At 60.1% G+C, this 18,742-nt stretch overlaps 1 protein-coding gene and 1 long non-coding RNA gene across 3 annotated transcripts; one reads left to right on the forward strand and one right to left on the reverse strand.

Annotated features, from left to right (window-relative positions):
- Window positions 1-3,708: 3,708 nt before the first annotated feature.
- BPI (bactericidal/permeability-increasing protein) lies at window positions 3,709-10,833 on the forward strand. Of its 2 annotated transcripts, XM_019509953.1 has the most exons (15): window positions 3,710-3,876; window positions 4,314-4,425; window positions 4,703-4,831; window positions 5,279-5,422; window positions 5,917-5,980; window positions 7,107-7,170; window positions 7,499-7,590; window positions 7,764-7,940; window positions 8,043-8,102; window positions 8,275-8,442; window positions 8,598-8,665; window positions 8,903-8,945; window positions 9,414-9,477; window positions 9,948-10,024; window positions 10,516-10,833. In XM_019509953.1, the coding sequence occupies exons 1-15, from the start codon at window positions 3,762-3,764 to the stop codon at window positions 10,555-10,557; spliced, it is 1,419 nt and encodes a 472-aa protein (XP_019365498.1). In that variant the 5' UTR covers window positions 3,710-3,761; the 3' UTR covers window positions 10,558-10,833. The 2 variants fall into 2 exon arrangements, with proteins under 2 accessions (XP_019365497.1, XP_019365498.1); XM_019509952.1 differs by lacking the exon at window positions 10,516-10,833 and having other exon boundaries at window positions 3,709-3,876; window positions 9,414-10,019.
- Window positions 3,979-9,837, reverse strand: LOC109292500. The gene is made up of 3 exons (XR_002096132.1): window positions 9,824-9,837; window positions 9,665-9,666; window positions 3,979-4,150 (listed from the first exon to the last, which is right to left on the reverse strand). It is a non-coding gene; the product is annotated as an uncharacterized LOC109292500 (long non-coding RNA).
- Window positions 10,834-18,742: the final 7,909 nt, after the last annotated feature.

Here is an 18,742-nt window from a genome sequence, read left to right on the forward strand (position 1 = left end):
TGGGGACAGCCGTGCAGCCCCGACCGGGGCAGACGACACCCCCACTCCCGCCTCTCACCCCCCTCCTCTGCCTGGCTGGGCTCCAGCAGCTGTGCGGACGGCTGGACACAGCTTGTCTGTCTGGCTCTTCCCAGCACAGAGGCCCATTCAGAGGCCGGGCGGCCTGGGGTCTCTCCGGGGTCACTGCTCCTGCGCCCGGAGCCGGATTTCGGCAGAAGCATCGTCCCCGCGGCTCTGTGTCGTTATTGTCTCCCACGAGGCTCCCAGACGTGGTGTCACAGGGAGGGGAGCGCGTCTTTCTGGCGATGATGTCACCGCCTTGGAGGCTTGCTGGGTGTCACAGCGATGCCGCTAAGGGCTGCGGCCACGGGGGCACGAACCCCGACCCCTGTGCAGCCAGCAGCTGGGTCTGCAACTGCCAGCCGCCTCTTGTGCTGGGGACCCGGGGGCACCCCAGCTCTGCACCCCGTGGCCTAAGACTGCGTGCACAGCACGGGACCCCTGCGGGCTCCTGCAGAGGGTCCCCCTGAGCTCTGGTACAGCTGCCCCCCACGCCGTGACCTGTCACTAGGCATCAACTTGGAGGTGCTGGGGAGGGGGGCAAAGATCTGGCCTCCAAATTGCCCGTTCTGGGGTGGGTGAAGGGGTCTAGTGTGCTGGAAAGCCTGGTGCTAAATGGTCCCCTCTGGGTCCAGGCGCGGCCTGTCTAGGAGCACGCGCGAGGCATGCAGAGGTCAGTGCACCGGGGCCTGGGCAGGTGGCACGTTTGCAATGAGATCCAGGTGAGCAGATGCCAGCCCCCGGGGCTTGCCCTGGCAGGGGGAGCAGGTGAGAGCCTGTGTGCAGGGAGCCCGTGGCCACGGGGGAGGGCAGCAGGCAGAGGACAACGCTTGGCTCCAGCTGCTGCCCAAGTTACTGATAAGGTTACTTCCTGGCGCATTTCCCAAGCGCCCGGGGTGGGTCATAGATTATAGATGTTAGATGTTATGGTCGGAAGGGGCAGGAAAGCGTGCCGCGGTAAGATAACCCCAGCCAGGTGCTTGGGTCAGCAGAGCAGCTCCCGGTGCCAGATCAGCAGCTGGCGGAGCTGCCGCGACAGCTCTCCTTGCACTATTTCCGGCTGCAGCGGGGAAGCGACTGGCACCGGCTGCCCCCCGCCCCCCAAGCCTGGCCCTGACCTGCAGTGCCGCAGCCTGGGCCGACCGCACGGGGTGCCCCGAGCGGTGCCGCACGCTGCTGCAGGCAAGCAGATTAGTCAGGTGTGATCTACCTGCTACAAATCCACGCTGGCTTCCCTGCTGCATTGTTTTTCCCGCTGCACTCCCACAAATATGATCCTTCATAATCTTTTCAAAGACCTTTGCAAGGATGGAGGTGAGACAGACTGGCCTATAATTACCCGGATCCTCCTTCCTCCCCTTCTTGAAAATAGGGACCACAGTGGCCCTTTTCCAGTCCTCTGGGACCTGCCCCGAGCGCCACGAGCTCGAGCAGCCGTGCCCGCGGTTCTGCTACGACACTGGCCAACTCCTTCAGGGCCCGCGGATGCAGCTCGCCGGGGCCGGCCAACTCGAGCATGCCCCGTCCAGCCGCGTGACTCCGCACCAGGTCAGCGTCGACGGCTGGTGTCCCTCCAATGCCCATCTAAGAGCCCGTTAGGAGACTCATCTTGCCCCTGTTCAGGAACACCGAGGCCAAAAACTCATTGAAGGGCTCAGCCTTGTCCCCCCTGCCTGTCACTAATTGCTCCTCCGTGTTCAGTAGGGGTCCTATGCTGCCCCGCGCCTTCCTTTTACTCCCTACATACCTAAAAAAAGACTTTTTATCTTTAATTTGTGTTGCCAGCCTCAGCTCTGTAGTTGCTTTCGCGTTTCTCGCTGCCTCCCTGCAAGTAGGTGAACTGCCCCTTGGTAGCTTCCCCCTGCCTCCACCGCCTGTATGCCTCCTCTTTTGCCCTTAGGCTCCCCTGGATTTCCCTGTTTAGCCAAGGACATGTTTTGGCTCCTAAAAGCCCCTAACCATACGAGTGGCCCTTCTTTGGACCCTCTTGTGAGCCCAGCATTCATCCCTGCCTGTGGCCGGGGGTCAGGCGAGATGACCTGTTCAGGTCCCTCCTGACCCGAGCTACTATGAAACTATGAAAACTGGACGTGGTATCCAGCTGCGGTCTGACCAGTGCCGGACAGAGGGGAAGTATCACTCCCTGGTTTTGTATCATCCGCAAACCTGGACAGAGTACACGTCACTCCCTCGTCCAAGTCGCTGATGAAGCCATTGAAGAGGATCGGTCCAAGGACCGAGCCCTGCGGGACCCCGCTGCCCACGTCCTTCCAGGTCAATACTGACCCGTCCTCCACCACCACTCTCTGGGTACAACCCTCGAGCCAATTTGCCACCCCCCAGGCTGCGCAATCATCCAAGTCCCAGCCTCGTAACTTGTTCACCAGTGTGGGGTGGGATGCCGTATCGAAACCTTCCTGAAGTCTAAGTAAATGATATCCACCCCTGCTCCCGCGTCGAGGTGTTTTGTAACCTGGTCATAAAGAGACTCGATCAGTCGGGCACAATCTACCCACTACGAACCCGTGCTGCTTTCCTCTCAGCATAATTTTTCGTGCTGGGCTCTCACATATATGAGCCTTAATAATCTTTTCAAAGACTTTGCCAAGGATGGAGGTGAGACTGGCCTGTAGTTGCCTGGATCCTCCTTCCTCCCCTTCTTGAAAATAGGGACCACATTGCCCTTTTCCAGTCCTCTTGGACCTGGCCCGTGAGCCACAAGTGCTCAAATGTTCTTGCCCGTGGCTGTGCAATGACATCGGCCAGCGCTTGCAGCACCCTCGGATGGAGCTCGTCCGGCCTGCCGACTTCAACGCATCCAGTCCTCCCCAGTGACTCTGCAACATCTCAGGGTCAACGCTCGGTGGTCTGGCGCCCAGCTGTTGTCTCTCTACGAACCCATTGTGAGACTTGTCTTGCCCCACATTTAGGAAGACTGAGGCAAAGACCTCATGGAGGAGTTCAGCCTCATCCCCCCTGTCTGTCCCCAATTGCTTTTGCCCGTTCAGTAGTGGTCTTATACAGCCCTGGGCCTTCCTTTTATTCCCTATATATCTGAAAAACATCGCCATAACTCATGGCCCCCCAGAACATGATGATTTGGCGTGGCTGGGATGCTGTAGCTGGGGATGGTCCTGCTTTGAGCAGGGGGTCGGACTGGATGTGACCTTTCTAACCCTGACTTTCTATGTTTATCTGATGCCGTACAGGACTGTGCAGATGATTGCTCCTCTGCACACGTTGCGCAGTAGTCGTGCCCAGCCCGGCACCACCCTTCACCCTGTGCACGCACAGCTACCGGCTCTTGAGCAATTTCTTTGTTGCACAAATGTCTTCCCCCAGGGCAGGTGGACTCCGGCTGCTGGCTGGGATGCCAGGAAGGCGGCAGCGTGCGTTCACCTGGGCAGCCCTGGGGCCCGCGTGGCCTGGTGGGGACCCTGGCCCCGTCCAAGTCCCTGCAGCTATTCTGAAGCGCTGAGCTCTGCCCGGGGAGCAACGTCTGTGCGTTGCAGAAAGGAAACGGTTGCAGCCGCTGCTGCTTGAGCAACTTTCTGCTTCCTCCCCGCCCAGCCCACCTCAGTTTCCCTTTTTAAATGAGCTGGAAATGCCTGGGTTGTGCCATGAGGGCTGGAGGGCCGGGGACCCCTCAGACCGCTCGGCACAGCTCCGGAGCCGCGCGGCACCTCCTCGCGCCCGTCGGGATGGCGGTGCAGAGCCTGGCGCTGGCTGCCCTCCTGCTGGCGGTCTCCACCGCGCTAGCCAGGGCCACCAACCCCGGGCTCGTGGCTAGAATCACCGGTCCGGGCCTGGACTACGGTAGGTTCCCAGTCAACCTTGCTGTCTCTGTCTTTAATGCACCCAGGGGTCGAGCTGCAAAGTCACCTTCCCCCGGCTTCTTGCCCCCTCTGGCCGCCCCGCCCGGCTACCTCACCCACCATGCCCTCGTGCTATAATGTGACTAGGGTGGGCAAGCCGAGCCGCTGACCGGCCAAATCTTGTCAATTGACCAAGCTCTACTTGACCGGTCAAACAGCCAACCCCAAATGGGACAGGGAGGCTGCCCCTAGACGGCAAAGGGTCTCTGTCTGGGCTTCAGCCCATTTTACTGAGCGGGGCCCCCGCGCCCGAGGTTCGCTGCACCAGGACCCGAGGCCGTGGGGACCAGCCCTGGCGTCCAGGGACAGGGTTGCCACCAAGCAGCCCCGGCTCCATCGTGAGGGCCAGGCTGCGACGTGTCCTTTCCGTCCCCGCAGCCTGTCAGAAGGGCATCGCTGCCCTGGAGAAGAAACTGGCCAAGATGAAGCTGCCGGACATCTCGGGGTCCCAAGGGACACCCGTAGGAGACGTGTACTATGAATTGTCCCGGTGAGATGGCTGCTGGCTTCCCCTGGGGAGGCTGGAGGAGGTTTGGGAGGGAGGCAGAGCGGGGTGGGCATGGCGAGAGGAAGACGCCTGTCCTGAGAGCTGGACGCAGCCCTCCAGAGACAAGCGGGTGATGGCGGGAGGCAGCGTGGGCAGGGAGGGGTGACGCGCACAAGCAGGGCTCGGACAAGCGGTGGGTGCTGGCGGCGTGGGGACAAGGACGCTGGTCCATCCAGGCCCAGCCCCGGGCTCCGGCTGACAGCGCCGCGCTCCTTTGCAGCTTGAACCTCCTCAGCTTCCGGCTGCCGAGCTCCCAGATCATCCCCATCCCCAACGCGGGCGTCCAGGTGTCCGTCTCCGATGCCTTCGCCCAGCTGGCGGGGAACTGGAAGTGGAAGAAAGGGATCTTGTGAGTGCCCCGGTGCAAACCGCTTTGTCTCCTGGAGGCGTTCGGGCTCTGCAGCTCGGCTCCTCCTGGCCACGCGGGTTGCAGGGGACGCTTTTGCTGCAGTCCCTCCTGCCTCTATACAAGCGGCTGCGGGGGGCAGCGAGCAGCACAGCGCGCAGCCTGAAGCAATGGGGGACAGTGCACGCAGGGCCAGTCCCTCCACACCCCCCATTCAGGGCCCGGTGTTGAGGACTGTCAGGGTTATCTCCCAGTCCTTCCTTCCTCTGGTCACAAAGGAAGGGGGAGAAAAGGCGGCTTGATGTGACGACGCCTCCTGGATGCGCCCCCGCCGTAGGGACGCCAAGCGAGCTGGAGCAATCTGCACCAGGGAGGGAGGGAGCGCGCCGGCCGTCCCCATCGCGGGGTCTTAGGAGCGCACCTGACTCCCCTGTCCCCTCCTCCCATTAGTGGGGACGACGGCTCATTTAACCTGAAGGTCACTGGTCTCCGCATCTCTGCCGGGCTGAAGCTGGGGAGCGACGCCTCTGGGAAACCCACCGCGACCACCTCTGCCTGCACCACCTCCATTTCGGATGTCAGGGTGCACGCTGGGTAGGTAACTCCCCTTCCGTGGCCAGGTTCGGGGGCCGTGCGTTGGAGCCCGTCTCCCGGGGGCACAGATCAGCCGCTTGCTGCCTCCTCCTCTTGGACCGGATCCTGCTGGCCCACCCCGTGCTGCTTCCCTTGGAAAGGCCGGAGGGGGGACCTGGATCCAGCAGCCCTGTCCTGTGCCCTTATATTGGCCCTAAGGCATTATCGCTGCTATCCCCTGATGTCGGCGGGGAGATGGGCTGGTCGGGGCGGAGCTGGCTGCACATTCCTGCGCTGTGTTCGAATTTGGCCTGCGGCGTGGCCTGTTCGACGGGGGTGCTTTCAGTCCGGGGGCACTGCTTTGACCAGGCCGGGTCTTTGCCAACGCAACATTTAAGAGGAAATGGGGCAGCCGAGCTTTGACCGCAGGCCGATATGGAGAAGCATGCTTTTGTCGGCGGGAAGACACCGTCCTGCGGCTGGAGAAAGGTGACTCTCTCCTGCTCTCTCCTTAGCTGGATTTACAAGCTGGTCTTCAACATAATCAAGTCGCGCATCAGGGCAGTGATGGAAAGCAAGGTATGGTGCGCTGGGGACGGGGGCCCTTGCCCTTACCCGTCACGAACGTGCTCGGCGTCCTGCGGCCTGATTGCAGTCGCCGTACGGCTGCTCGTGGCAGCCGTGACCAGCGGGTGGGACGCCGGATGAACGAGCGTGCACTAACTGCGGTCACCTCGGCCTTGTGGCGGGTCACATCGACGGCTAAGCCTGCCGTGTTTGCGAGCGCCGGCCGTAACCGATTCCCAGTTAACAAAGACTTCTCCTCCCATGCAATCGGCTAATTAGACCTCGCACCTGAGCCAAAAGCATAGCCACCCCAAAGACCAGCCAGCAGCCTGCCACTTGCATTGATTTCTGGGGCGGGGGCAGCTCTGGGTACAAACGCTCGCGTCTGGCTTCTCAGGCGCTTGCTGCCTTGTTTTAATGGGGCCCATCAGGGAAACCCTCGTACCTACGGCACCGTACAAAAGCCTACGTGCAGGAGACCTGCAACAGGACACGGAAACAAGCTGTTAGCAATAATTGCTACAAGGCGAACTGGCACGAGCTGCAGCCTCTCTGGATGCGAGGCCTGTGCAGGAAGGCGGCGGTCGGATGGGAAACGCGGGGCCGGCGGCATCGCGCTACCGCTGGTGCCATCTAGCAGCTTTCCCGGGGCCGCCGGGACCCCCGAGCAGACGTGCCGGCCCCGGAGCGGCGCTGGGGGGCTCAGGGCAGCGCTTGCCTCTCGCAGGGACGAGGAGAGCGTGTCTCAGTAACGTCTTTCCCAGGCCATCCGCGTCCCTTCCACCCCTTGCCGCAGTGTCCAGCCCGCGCCTGTCCGTCCCGGGAAGGGCATCGAGCCGCTTTTTCCCTCCTGGGATCTCCCTCTGCACCCAGGAGCAAGGAGGCCTTCCCCCTTCCCGTCGCGCTGGGCCACGCTCCGCTCCGCAGGGCTGGGTCGTCACCGTTATCCCCCTCCCCGGCACAATGCTGTCACAAGCCCCGCTCCCGATCTGCACGGACCTCGGGCAGCTTGCCGGACCGCCGGGTGACATGCCCAAGGAGAGCCGCTTGCTGCGAGCAATAGTTACTACAAAGCAAACCGGCGCGAGCTGCAGCCTGTCCGGATGCGAGGCGGGGGTCTCCACGTTGTTTCCCGCAGGTCTGCAGAGAGCTGAGGAGCTTCGTCAGCACGCGGCTGCAGCCCTACCTCCACACGCTGCCAGGTACCGAGCGGGTGCTCCCCCCGGCCAGGGCCCTGCTCCTGCCCTCCTTGCAGCACCCGGCGGGGCCGCGTCGTGGGGGGAGGAAGCCAGCCTGAGCTCCCTGCAGCATCTCGCGGATGTTGCGCGGGAGTTTTCCCAAGCATGAAGGGCTCGGGGGATGAGGGTCGGCTGGGACCTAGAGACCCCCCGGCCCACTGGGAACAGCGGCTGCAAAGCTGAGCCCCTGCCCCGTGCCGCTGGGACACGGCACTTCCACGTGGGCCACGTCGCTGGGAGCAGGTTGGTGTCCCGATTCCCTGCAGGGCCTGTTGTCTCCCCTGTTTCCCAGTCACAGCAGTGATAGACACGGTGGCCAGCATCGACTACTCCCTGGTGGCCCCCCCCGTGGTGATGGCCCAGTATCTGGACGTGAATCTGAAGGTACGAGGTGCCCAGGCAGGGTTTTGCCTCACATCAACCCTTTTGGGCTGCCTGTGGCTGCAGCCCCAGACCCGGAGGACGGAGGGGAAGATCCTGCGCAAACCCCGGGCCCGTGGCCAGCCCGCGAGTGCCAGCGCCTGGCAAGAGTCGCTCTTCGCTCTCGTCTTCCCTAGGGCGAGATCTTCTCCCGGGCTCACCACGCGCCGGCCCCCTTCTCTCCCCCCGCCCTGGCCTTCCCGACGGAGCGTGGCCGCATGGTTTACCTGGGGGTCTCCAGCTACTTCTTCAACACCGCCGGCTTCGTCTACCAGGCTGCCGGGGTCCTGGTCTTCAACATCACCAACGACATGGTGCGGGTGTGGGGAGGGCACGAGCCCCGTGGCTGTGCGGGAGGTGCCGTGGCTGCACCGTGTGCTGTTCCTACAGTGAACTGAAGCTTTCTCCTGCTGCAGCTTCCCAAAGAGGGCTTTTTCCACCTGAACACCTCCACCTTCTCCCACTTCATCCCTCAGGTAAGTGGGCTGCTGCCAGCACCCTTGAGCCTGGGAGTCTGCAGCCCACGCCGCTGCGGTGGGTGCAGGGGAGGGCACGGCCGCCTGGGCGAGGAGGGGATGCCTCGGGCTCCATCCCCATCACCGCCACCTGCTCGTGCAAGCCTGACCCACGCCCCTGCTCTGCCCCCAGCTGAAGCAGCGGTACCCCGACCAGCTCATGAAGCTGCAGCTCACGACCCCCTTGGCGCCGTTCCTGACCATCGCACCCGGGGGCCTGGAGCTGGCGCTGGTCGTGGACGTCCAAGCCTACGCCATGCTGCCCAGTGCCAGCCTCGCTCCGCTCTTCCTCCTCCGCCTGGTCAGTCCGGGCTTGGCTCCGGGAGGGGGATGGAGTCCAGCTCGGAGCCCTCCCCGTATCCCGACGTCTCCTTGGCCGCGGCACGGCTGCAAGCTGGGGGGTGCGCTGGGTGCCCTGACGGCACAAGCTGACACGGCTTCTCCTTCTGTCCCCAGTCAAGCAACATTTCTGCCAGCGTCACCATGAGCGATGCCCGGATACACGGGACCTTGTCATCTGGCAGGTGAGCGGCAGAGGGGGAGTCAAGCCCTGACCCTCCAGCTCCAGGCATCTCCTAGGTCAGAGGAAACCTGCAAAGACGTCCCCGGGCTGGTTGGGGATGCTCGTTGGCTCCGTGGCCACAGGGCTCGGAGATGCTCCACATGCAGCCGGCAGCAGAATTAGCTCCCGGGCCAGAAACTGCGATGACTGTTAGCCAACACGTGGAGGGGGGTGCTGACACGTGTCCGTCCCCACACAGGCTGGAGCTGTCGCTGAAGCACTCGGACATCGGCCCCTTCTCTGTGAGTTGCCCTCACGGCCCCCGATTGCACTGGCCCTGCCTGGAAGACCTGGTGGGCTGGGGTCATCCCCATGCACCCTGCAGCCAGGGGAGGGCAGGGAGCGGCGCAGCTGCCACCCTGCCAGGGCAGCTTGCAACTCCAGCCAGGCCCCCTCGGACCCGTTACCTGCTGGCTGCACCTGCTCTGCCCTTCAGCACCCGGCTGCGGCCTCCTCTGCCCCGGCCCCGAGCTCCAGAGCCACCCCGGCCCCGGCCCCGGCCCAAGCATCACGGAGGGGATGCTTTCCTCCACCCTGCACCCCAGGCTGCTTGACCTGCCTGCGGGCTCAGCTTTGCTGCTTGCACGATGGCCTCCCCGTGTACTCGGTTCAGTCTCGTCCCCCAGCGCACGGCCCCTGCAACCCCCTGCTCCCCGCTTTCCTCTGCTTCCTCCGGCTGATGGGCTTGTCCTCCCCTTCGTCTTCCCCAGGTGCTAGGGCTGCAGCAGGTCATGAACTTCTGTGTCTCCCACATCCTGCTGCCCTTGGTGAATGGTGAGCGTCTGGCGGGGGGTCCACGGCAGGCCTGGGAGCTGGGGTCAGTCAAGGCCCCTGCCCACAGTCAGCTCTGGAGCGTGGCTCAAAGCTACCGCAAGCCAAGGGGCCCCGGGCAGTGGGAAAGCAGTGCAGAAGCACAGCCGGAGCGCATGGGGCTGCAGGAGGAGGGTGGCTCGGCAGAGACGTCTCCGGGCCGCGACTCTGGGGTTGAAGCAAAGGCAATGGAAAGAATGAGCCGGGCACGTGGCTTAATGGCTTCCAGACCCCCGCTCCCCGCACGCGGAGCACCAGAGCCGCGGGGGGACGGCTCGCACGCGGGGGAGCAGGGCCAGGCAGCATGCACGAAGCCCCCCAGCCCTGTGCAGCGGCTGGGGGAGCTCCCCTGCCCCCAACCCCAAGGGTCTGAAGCCTGGGGCATCCGGTTCGTCTGCCCCCCACCCCGGGCTGTCACCTGCTGTGTTTTCCAGACAAGCTGAAGAAGGGCTTCTCCCTCCCGCTGCCCAAACACATCCAGCTCTCCAGCTGCAGCCTGCAGCCACACCAGGTCAGTGACACCGGCCACGGGGCTGGGGGGCTCAGGGGATCCTTCCCATCACCGCTGGAGGGAGAGAGTCCACTGGAGCGGACCCAGGGTTTGTAAAGCTTTTGGGGTCCGTCTCGGGGATGCTAAATACACCCAACCTGTTTGTTAGTGCGTCCAAGCCCTGGGGCTGGCCTGGAGCACGGCCCAGCCCGTCCCCAGGGGAGATGAGCTGCAGGACCCTCCTCCCCCAGAGGGAGAGGGATGCTCGGTCCAGCTGGCACGGCTCGCTGAGCACAGGCGAGGCTGGGAAACAAGAGCTGGTGTCGGCCCCGGCCCCTCTGATGTGCAGCCAACTCGCGTTCCCGGCGCTGAGCCGTGCACGTGCTGCGCGGCTGCTGGCTGCAGTGCACTGAGTGCCTGGGCCCGGGGGAAACCGCCCCTTCCCCGCGGCAGGCCGGGGGGGTTGTGCTTGGAAGCCCCCGCACCTGACGGCATTGTGGCCTCTCGCCTAGGACTTCCTGCTGCTGGGAGCAGACGTGCAATACAGGCGCTGAGGACGAAGACGGTCTCCCCCTGCATTGCACCTGGCCTTGCACCCAGGCCCTTCTACCTGGCCCCGATTCTCCCCCCATGGGTCTCTTCTCCCTGCCACGCACCTGTGCTGTGATGCCAGTGGGGTCTGATGCTCCCTTGCCCTGCCAGCCTGTGTTCCCAGAGCCCCGTATCTGGAAGCTGAAAGCCGCAGCAGCTCCCTGGCTGCCCTGGGCATCTTGGGCCCCGGGCACAGGGAACACACGTGCAAGTATTAAAAAGAAATTGCAAAAGGCAAAGCCGTGCCTGGATCTCCCTTTGTCCCGCAGACTTCGGGGCCCGGCAGAGCCAAGTGGAGAGCGGTGCGGTGGGACCGCCGCAGGCCAAGGGTGCGGAGAAGGGCTCCGTGTCCAGCTGTGCAAGAGACCAGGTGGGCACGGAGAGCAGGGCCTGGCTCTCCCAGAGCTGGGGTCCACCCTCCGGGCCCCTACCAGGCTGCAGCGGGCTGGACTTTCTCGTCCCTAAATGCTCTGCAAGGTGGAAAGATGCCCTGGACATCTGCACGTGGCCTGGCTCCCCACCCACTCCTGCTGCCAACTCACCCCTGGGGCAGTGATAGCAATGCCCCTCATGTCCCCTCAGTGGATGGTAGCAGCTAAAGGCAAGAGGTCTCCTTGCAGACCCACCTGGGACCCCTCGCCCAGCCTGTTCTTGCACTTTCCTAGCCGAAAAAGGCCTGGATGGAGGGGGTGGTGGAGCTGCAGGTCCTGCGAAGTGGGGGTCCCTGCTGCCTTCCTCCCCCAAACCATCCCCGCTGCGGCTCGCCTCAATGGGGAAGGTGCTAGCAAGTTTTAGAGCCCGTTTTAGCGGGTTACTGGGAAGCAGCTTGGGATGATCAGGGCCACGGGGTTTGGAATTGCTGGCGCTGTAAGTGGAGCGGGATTTTCGGGTGAAGGAAATATCTGAAATAACAACACACTGACACAGCCTTGCAGACGCGGCTGCAGCGTCGGCGTGTGGTGAACCGGCTCACAGAGGTCGATGGGAAATCGTCCACCGCCTTCGGTGAGCTCTGCCGCAGCCCCGGCCTGTTTCTGCTCCAAGAATTTCCCAGCTCCGTTGCAAACACTAATGGCTAGAGCCACTTACCGGCTTTCCATCACAATGTTTTTTTGTTTTGTTTTTTTCCAAGTGAAAAACAGCATTTGACACAAAGGGAAGTTTTGCAAACATGTTTTTGCTGGGGAGCCAAGAATATGGAAACCAAATGTTTTTAAGCAACCAAAACAATGCATTTCTTTTTTTCTAGGTTTAAAGTAAAAATGTGGGAGCTGGGTTTTTCCAAGTAAATGTGAAAAAACTCTCAAGAATTTTCCTTGTGACTAAAACAAAAACAATCTTTTTTCTTCCCCAGAGGTTTCCCCGGGTGCTGGGGAATCATTTTCTGAGCAGCATGGCTAATTTAATAAAGCCAGCAGGTGAAGCACCCATTTCACAGGTGGGAAAAGTGAGGCCTAGCAGAGCAGTTCAGTGATTAGTGTTAAGGCAGAGGCAGGAATAGAAGCCAGGAGTCCTATCAACAGCACTCGATGCACGGGGAAGGACAGACCAACCCTCTGCCCTGGGCACTGGGTCGTCTCTCCCCTGAGCAAGAGGGAGGAGGGCAGAGGGTGGCATCTCTCCCCCTGGGAGCAGGGGCGGGCTGCAGTCCTGGCGACCCCCACTGCAGCAGTGGGCACCCTCAGGGCTGGGCAGAGCCCGCGCCTTTTCAGCCAGGTGGGATGTTTCTAAGTAATGATCGTACAGCGGAGCTGCCAGACCTCGCCCGGGCGTGCTGCTCAAGGCTCCAGCCCCCAGACGCAGCCAGAGGAAGGAGGCTGAGCTGGTCTGCGAGCTGCAACCCAACGCCTGTGGTGCAAGCCCCCTCCCTGCAGAACCAGGAGCCAGAGCCTATGGCCCTTTGCTTTTCCTGCTGATGGCATGCTTTGCACCCTGGGCCTTCTGGCTTTGGCATGCCCCCAGCCTCTCCCCACAGTCATGCATGCTGCAAATGGACAGTGGAGGTTCACGCTTCATCACAGGCCTCCAGGAGCTGAGGCTTTACTTGGAAGGGGGAAGAAAGGAGCATCACTGTGGTGGTAGATGTAGCACAGCATGGGACAGTCAAGGGGTAGGAAGGAACGGTAGTGCCAGGGCCCAAGGTTGCAGGGGAGCTGCATGCCCAGCGCAGGCTGGGCTGAGGCAGCTCCATGCTGGCTGGGCAGCGGCTGCAGGCTGCAGCAGGGCTGGGCTGGGGGCATGCACTGCCCCCTCCTCTTGCAAGGGAGCCTCCATGCGGCAGGACCTGGCACAGCTCCCTCCATCCCCCTGAAGGTACAGCAGGCCCTGCTGCAGCAGGAGCACTGGGTTTGCTCTCCGGATGGTCTCTGCTCGGGTGTGGGGCAGGGAGAACTTCCCTCCCGGACACCCTGGCAGCCCCTGGCTCCCTGCGGCGCCAGCATCGCTGGGCTCCTGGACTTGCAGCTGCAGCCCGGGTCCAGGAGGGAGCTGACTGTGTGGTGGCAGAGGTGATATTTTTTATTAGACCAACTAGATATTTGCAGAAAAAATTCTTCATTTCCAAGCTTTCAGGCTTAGGCACCCTTCATCGGACATAGGAGATTGCAAGGAGAACTTTTACAATCTTTGCAATCTCCTATGCCTGATGAAGGGTGCCTGTGCCCAAAAGCTTGCAAATAAAGCAATTTTTTTTGCAAATCTCTTTTTTGGTTCATTACACCCTCCCCCACCCCACCCCAAACTCTCACACACACACACATAATTTCCTGCTGCAGTCACTTGCCTGGATGACATTGGTACACGCTGCATGCCCTGGCTGTGTGCCCATCCCCATAGTACACGCAGACAGGGTTGCAAGAAGCCCAGGGCAGAGAAGGCATCCCCCTCCCCAGGCGGGCTCATGGTCTCCTCTGGAAGCTGGCCAGCCCCAGGCATCTGAGAGCAATAAAGAGCCAGGAGCTGATGGTGCCATATTAGCCCCGACACGCAACATTGTACAGTAATTTTCCACTGTGATCACTGATCGTTTGCTCCTCATTATCCAGCTTTAATGGGCTTTAGGCTTGTTGTTATTCTGTGCACATGTCCACACCGCTCAGTCTGTACCAAAGCCAGGAGCGCTCCCCTCTCAGCCCGGTGCCCCCAGACAGGAACCCAGGCTGCTTGGCAGAGATGGGGCAGCTCACCAAGGCCTATTTTACATGGATTCAGGAGATCTGCTCCGTTCTGTGTCCGTCCAGCACTGCCATACCGGGGCAATAGCGAGGGTTTCTGCTGTGCTGGTGGACAGCCCCAAGCACGGTGGTCCAGGCTCCCGAATCCTGGTCTCCCTCAGCCTTGGCCATCACCCCTGCTCTGGTCTCCCCTCCAGCGCTGCACATCCACACACGGAGAAAGAAGCAAAACCTGAGCGCAGACCCAGTTCTCAGGCCCGGGAGCCCGCCTTGCACCTGCAGCATTGTTTTCACATGGGAGATGCTCAACATGGCAAGCAAGAGCTAACTGCCCCTTCAATGTGGCTCCCAAAAGGTGCAGAGCCAGGCGCGCTCAGAAACTATTTGCCATTGCCAGGCACAACCCCTCCAGACTGAGGGACCCTACAATGCTGCCAGGGCATCCAGCGTGCCCCATACCACACTAAACTCACTGCTCTCCACTCCAGAGATAGCCTTGACCACACTAGGCACAGCCCAGCGTGTGCCACCCCACCGGCTACTGCTGGGTCCAGGCTCAGCACTCGCCATGCCTGGCAGGAGCTGGACGTGGCAGTAGCCAGCATGGGGAGGCAGGGGACAGCACCCACCGTGCCAGACACGCTGAGTCAAACCCTCCTGGCACAGCACATTCACCTACAGGTGCAGCACTTACCCCGCCAGGTGCCATGTGCCCGCCCAGAGGCACCACGTGCCCGGTTCAGGTACAGGATTTAGCACGCCAGGCCAGGGCTGCCACACTGGGTGTGAACCAGGCACCGTGCTGCCCACAACTCGGCAGAGCTTTCACCCCCGGAGGTACCGGACCCCCTGCTCCAGGGGCAGCAAACAGCGTCAGCAAGTTCCCACCTCATGCCCCTGCACCGGTCGCTGGAGACCTGCTGCCGTGGGGCTTCGGAGATATCAGGACCACTGTCATATCCCATGAGTGCAGGTGACAACGGTGCTTCTCTGCTGCAATCTGAGCACAAATCACAGTAGAGAGAGAGAGACTCATAGACAATGGGGGCTGGAAGAGACCTTAGGGGGTCACATCCAGTCTGACCCCCTGCTCTAAGCAGGACCAGCCCAACTTCATCATCCCAGCCAGGGCATTGTCTACCCAGGTCTTAAACACCTCCAAGGATGGAGACTCCACCACTGCTCTGGGAAGCCTGGTCCAGTGCTTCACCACCCTCCTGGTGAGGAAGTTTTTCCTAATATTCAAACAAAACCTGCCTTGCTGCAACTTGAGCCCATTGCTCCTTGTCCTGTCATCTGCCCCCACCAAGACCAGGCCAGCTCCATCCTCTTTGCAGCCCGCCTGCAGGGAGGTGAAGGCTGCTATTCAATCCCCCCCGGTCTCCTCTTCTGCAGACTCAATCAGCCCAGCTCCCTAAGTCCTGTGCTCCAGCCCCCAAACCATTTTCATCGCCCTCCACTGGACTCTCTCCAAGGTATCCATGTCCTTTCCTGCTGGTCCACAATTACAACGGATTAGCCCCTGCATCCGGCCAAATCCCCAAGTTTCCAAGCACCTTCCCCCTCTCCCCGAGCCCTTCTCCATATTCTAATTGACAAAAGATGCCTGGAAACATGCTGTAATATCTTCCCGGCGGCCCAGTTGTGGCAGGAGACCTGCCGTTTACATTTCTGATTGTCTACATGCTCTTTCCATTAAATTGTCTCTTCCTAATAGCGTCTGTTCTCTCCGCGCGTCTCTCGCAGGGCTGGGAGTTGGATGGCATTTGCGAAGCCGGGGATATTCAGCAGCCCATTGTATTTCTCGGGCTCTGTGGAGCAACAATCCGAAAGGCTTATGGATTCCATGTGCCTGTCTTTGATAGCAGCTCCCTCGGCTGCGGTAATAAATGGCAGTCACTGGGAGTTTTACATCCTTTCTAGCTTCCCAGTGAGAAATTTATCTGCTTTATTGGAGGAGGCTATTGAACGTGCTGCATTTGGAAGGAGGAGTACTCGGGCGTCCTCCGAGGCCTCTGATTTAACCCGTGCTTTGTGTTATTTATAGCTAACGCCATCTCCCCGAGGCAGTGTTATTTCATACCAGTTTTCTGATTGATTTATTCGTATCCCCTGAGCCTCCAAGTGCTTTTTTCTCCCTCAGTTCGGCAACCTGCTCAGTGCTCTGCACACCAAGAACTGGAGGCTGATGGGCCTGCTGTCTCTACGCAAATCTACGCATAGCTTTAAGCCTCCTTTGCATTTAATGAACCTTGCACATGGGCGCGTCTACATATGCGCTTTAATGCGCATTAGCACATTTGAATGTGCATTAAAGCCTCACGTAAAAAAACCGTGCTTCATAATGCCCATTAAAATAGGCTAATTAGCATTAAGCATCACTTAAAAAGTGTGCTCTTTAGGTAACGTGCGTTAAGCCAGGTTAACACGCATTTTCCTAGTACCTCACAATGGAGGTACTTGATTTAATGTATATTAACTGAAGTGCATTAATGCAGATGTAGAAACACCCACTGGTTCCTGGAGAATCCTGTCCATCTGCAATGTAGCACAGACATCCTGAGCCAGTTTTATACTAGCCACGGCAGCACAGAGCTCACCTCTACCCACCTAACACCAGAGCAATTAGCCGGGGCCAAGCCCTGCAATGCAGCTACACTACTAACAGCAGCCATGCTCGGGTCTTATGTCATGTAGGTAGTTTCCAACTAACTCAGGTACTTCCGTATGACACTGCTCTGACCACGGCACACACAGACTTCCCCGAGACCAGAATCGCAGCCACTGGATCCATTGCTGCATTCCTGTCATCGGAGACTTCGGATGCAAACCCGAATCTAAATGCTTCTGGAACGTTACGGGTGCCCAAATTAGGCTCATCAATAGGATAGAGGGTCGGTGTGAAGCCAGACGTGGAATTTTGTCAAAGCTCGGAGGAGTTAGGACCCTGAGTCTGGAGTCTGGCACCTTCATCCTCATAATCCTCATGCATTTGGAATTTGGGAAGCTTTGGAAAAGAAAATAATGAGAGCAATGCAGAGGGAAAAGATGTTTATTGAAGGAAAAATGCTGCACTGTCATCATGATTTCACAGCAATCGCAAAGGTTGAGGGCCACGAGGGAATTTTACTTAGAAAAGCCCAAGGAGCAACAGTTAGCATCAAAGGAGAAAGAAGGGGATTTTTTTTGTCTTCAAGACCTATCATCTGTGTCTTAACCAAGCCCCAGGAGCACCAGCATGAACTCAGCGTTGGGGCAAAAGGAAGAGCATAGCCCAGCAGCTTGCCATCCTGTTGGCCTTGCCGCGTGCCTCGGCGCACAGCTCAGACCTCAGGGACAGGCAGCAAGAGCCAGTTCTGCAAGACAGCGAGCAACCCCAGGCGTTTTGTACGCTGGAAACGTTTGGACCTTGCCTGTGCTGCAAGGAGGGGATTCAGACACGTGCATTTTTCACCAAGAAAAAAGTAGACGCCTCCAACAAGGGGCAAACGACAGCATTGCCGAGAAGTGGTACCATTACCTGCTGAGGCATAATCGTGGCTTCCTCAAGCGAATGCCCTCCGCGAGCGGCCATGGGATCCCTTGGATGAGGAGCTCTGTAATGAACAGACACAGCTCACACTCCTGCGCCAGGGCACGAAGCCGGTTCCACGGTTTCGTGTCCCCGACGGGCCTTTCCCCACCACTTCAAGCTTGCACAGGGCCCAGGACCTCCAGTGCATGGGCTGAGGGGAGGCAGCAATCCTAGGACAGGACCGCCAGACCCTCACATCGGCCTCAGGGGCCAGACTGAGCGAACACCAGGACTCTTTGCACCGACGGCGAGTGCGTGTTTTAATGCAAGGGAGGTGCTACGTGGCGGCACTGCAGGGAATTACCCATCCCATCAGCCAAGAGCTCGGCATTACAGGCTTGTACAGGACCGACGCACGCCCCGTGATGGTGCACTACACACCACCAGCGCCGCGCGGTCTTGCCGCTCTCCTTTAGCAGCAGCATCGCGTTCAAGATGCGTTCGAGACATCTAAAAGTTCATTCCACAGATTGCCCTGCAAGAGATGCGAGCAAATCCACGGCGCGTCCTGCTAAGCGCTCCCGTCGAGACACCCCGGTGCGGATCCTGCTGATAAAGCACAGCTCTCGGGCTGCTTTGTTTTATCGAAGCACCGCCTGTCAAAAACAGCTCGGATCCGCTCCCTCTGTTTCCATCACAGCAAAGGGAAAAATTGAAGCCATTATTATGCTGGGAATATCTATTAAGCGGCTCTGTCAGGAAATGAAAGGGCTCAGGTTGTATCTATTGAGCGGAGCCTGGGAAGAGGGAATATTTGTAACAGCCGTTCACTTGCACGCAATATCGAGCAGGAAGAAAATCAGGCGCTCGTATCTCCAGAGTCCAGGGGAAAGACTAAGCCGGGCAGAAGGGAGCACAAACGGCTCGTTAGAGGTTATTTTATCAAGCAGTCCCCATCCCCTTTGTAGCCCTCATGGAGATGGGGTGATTTCGAGGCATCCGACACATCTTCTGGGGGCCTAGCCCTGCAGCCCGTGCCTACCCAGCCGTGCTCCTGTGGCCTCATAAGGGCCATAACATGGCCCTGCCCTTTCCCCCTTGCACTGCAAAGAACGGGACAACTCACTGAACCAGCTTCTTTTCCAGGTCTGACTTGAAGCTTGGGGCGCGAATGAGACAGAGGAGGAGGTCCGGGAGTCGGCGCTGGGCTCCCCCAGACACGGCGAGTGCCAAGCAGGTGTCGTGCATCTCTCCTCGCTTGCAGCTTCTCTGCCCAGGGGCGGGTTGATGGAGCCCAATTCCTGGGCACTGAACACGTGCTCCACTGCAGCTTCGTTTCCCTGCCCGGAGACCGTGGGAGGTGGGGAACGGTTACCCTCAGCACCACATCTGTCTGCAGAGGATCGGGTCCCCCAGACACGGATCATCTCCTTGCTGCCGCCTTGCACGAAAGAGCCCAAG

The sequence above is a fragment of the Gavialis gangeticus genome, unplaced genomic scaffold, assembly GCF_001723915.1.
Source record: "Gavialis gangeticus isolate Ggan-Ray unplaced genomic scaffold, GavGan_comp1, whole genome shotgun sequence".
Lineage (NCBI taxonomy): Eukaryota > Metazoa > Chordata > Crocodylia > Gavialidae > Gavialis > Gavialis gangeticus.

Coding starts and splice junctions, on each gene's coding strand:
- BPI (XM_019509952.1), top strand. CDS start 3,762: ATGGCGGTGCAGAGCCTGGCGCTGGCTGCCCTCCTGCTGGCGGTCTCC. Junction 3,877..4,313: donor CGGTCCGGGCCTGGACTACG/GTAGGTTCCCAG, acceptor CCGTCCCCGCAG/CCTGTCAGAAGGGCATCGCT. Junction 7,171..7,498: donor CTACCTCCACACGCTGCCAG/GTACCGAGCGGG, acceptor CCTGTTTCCCAG/TCACAGCAGTGATAGACACG.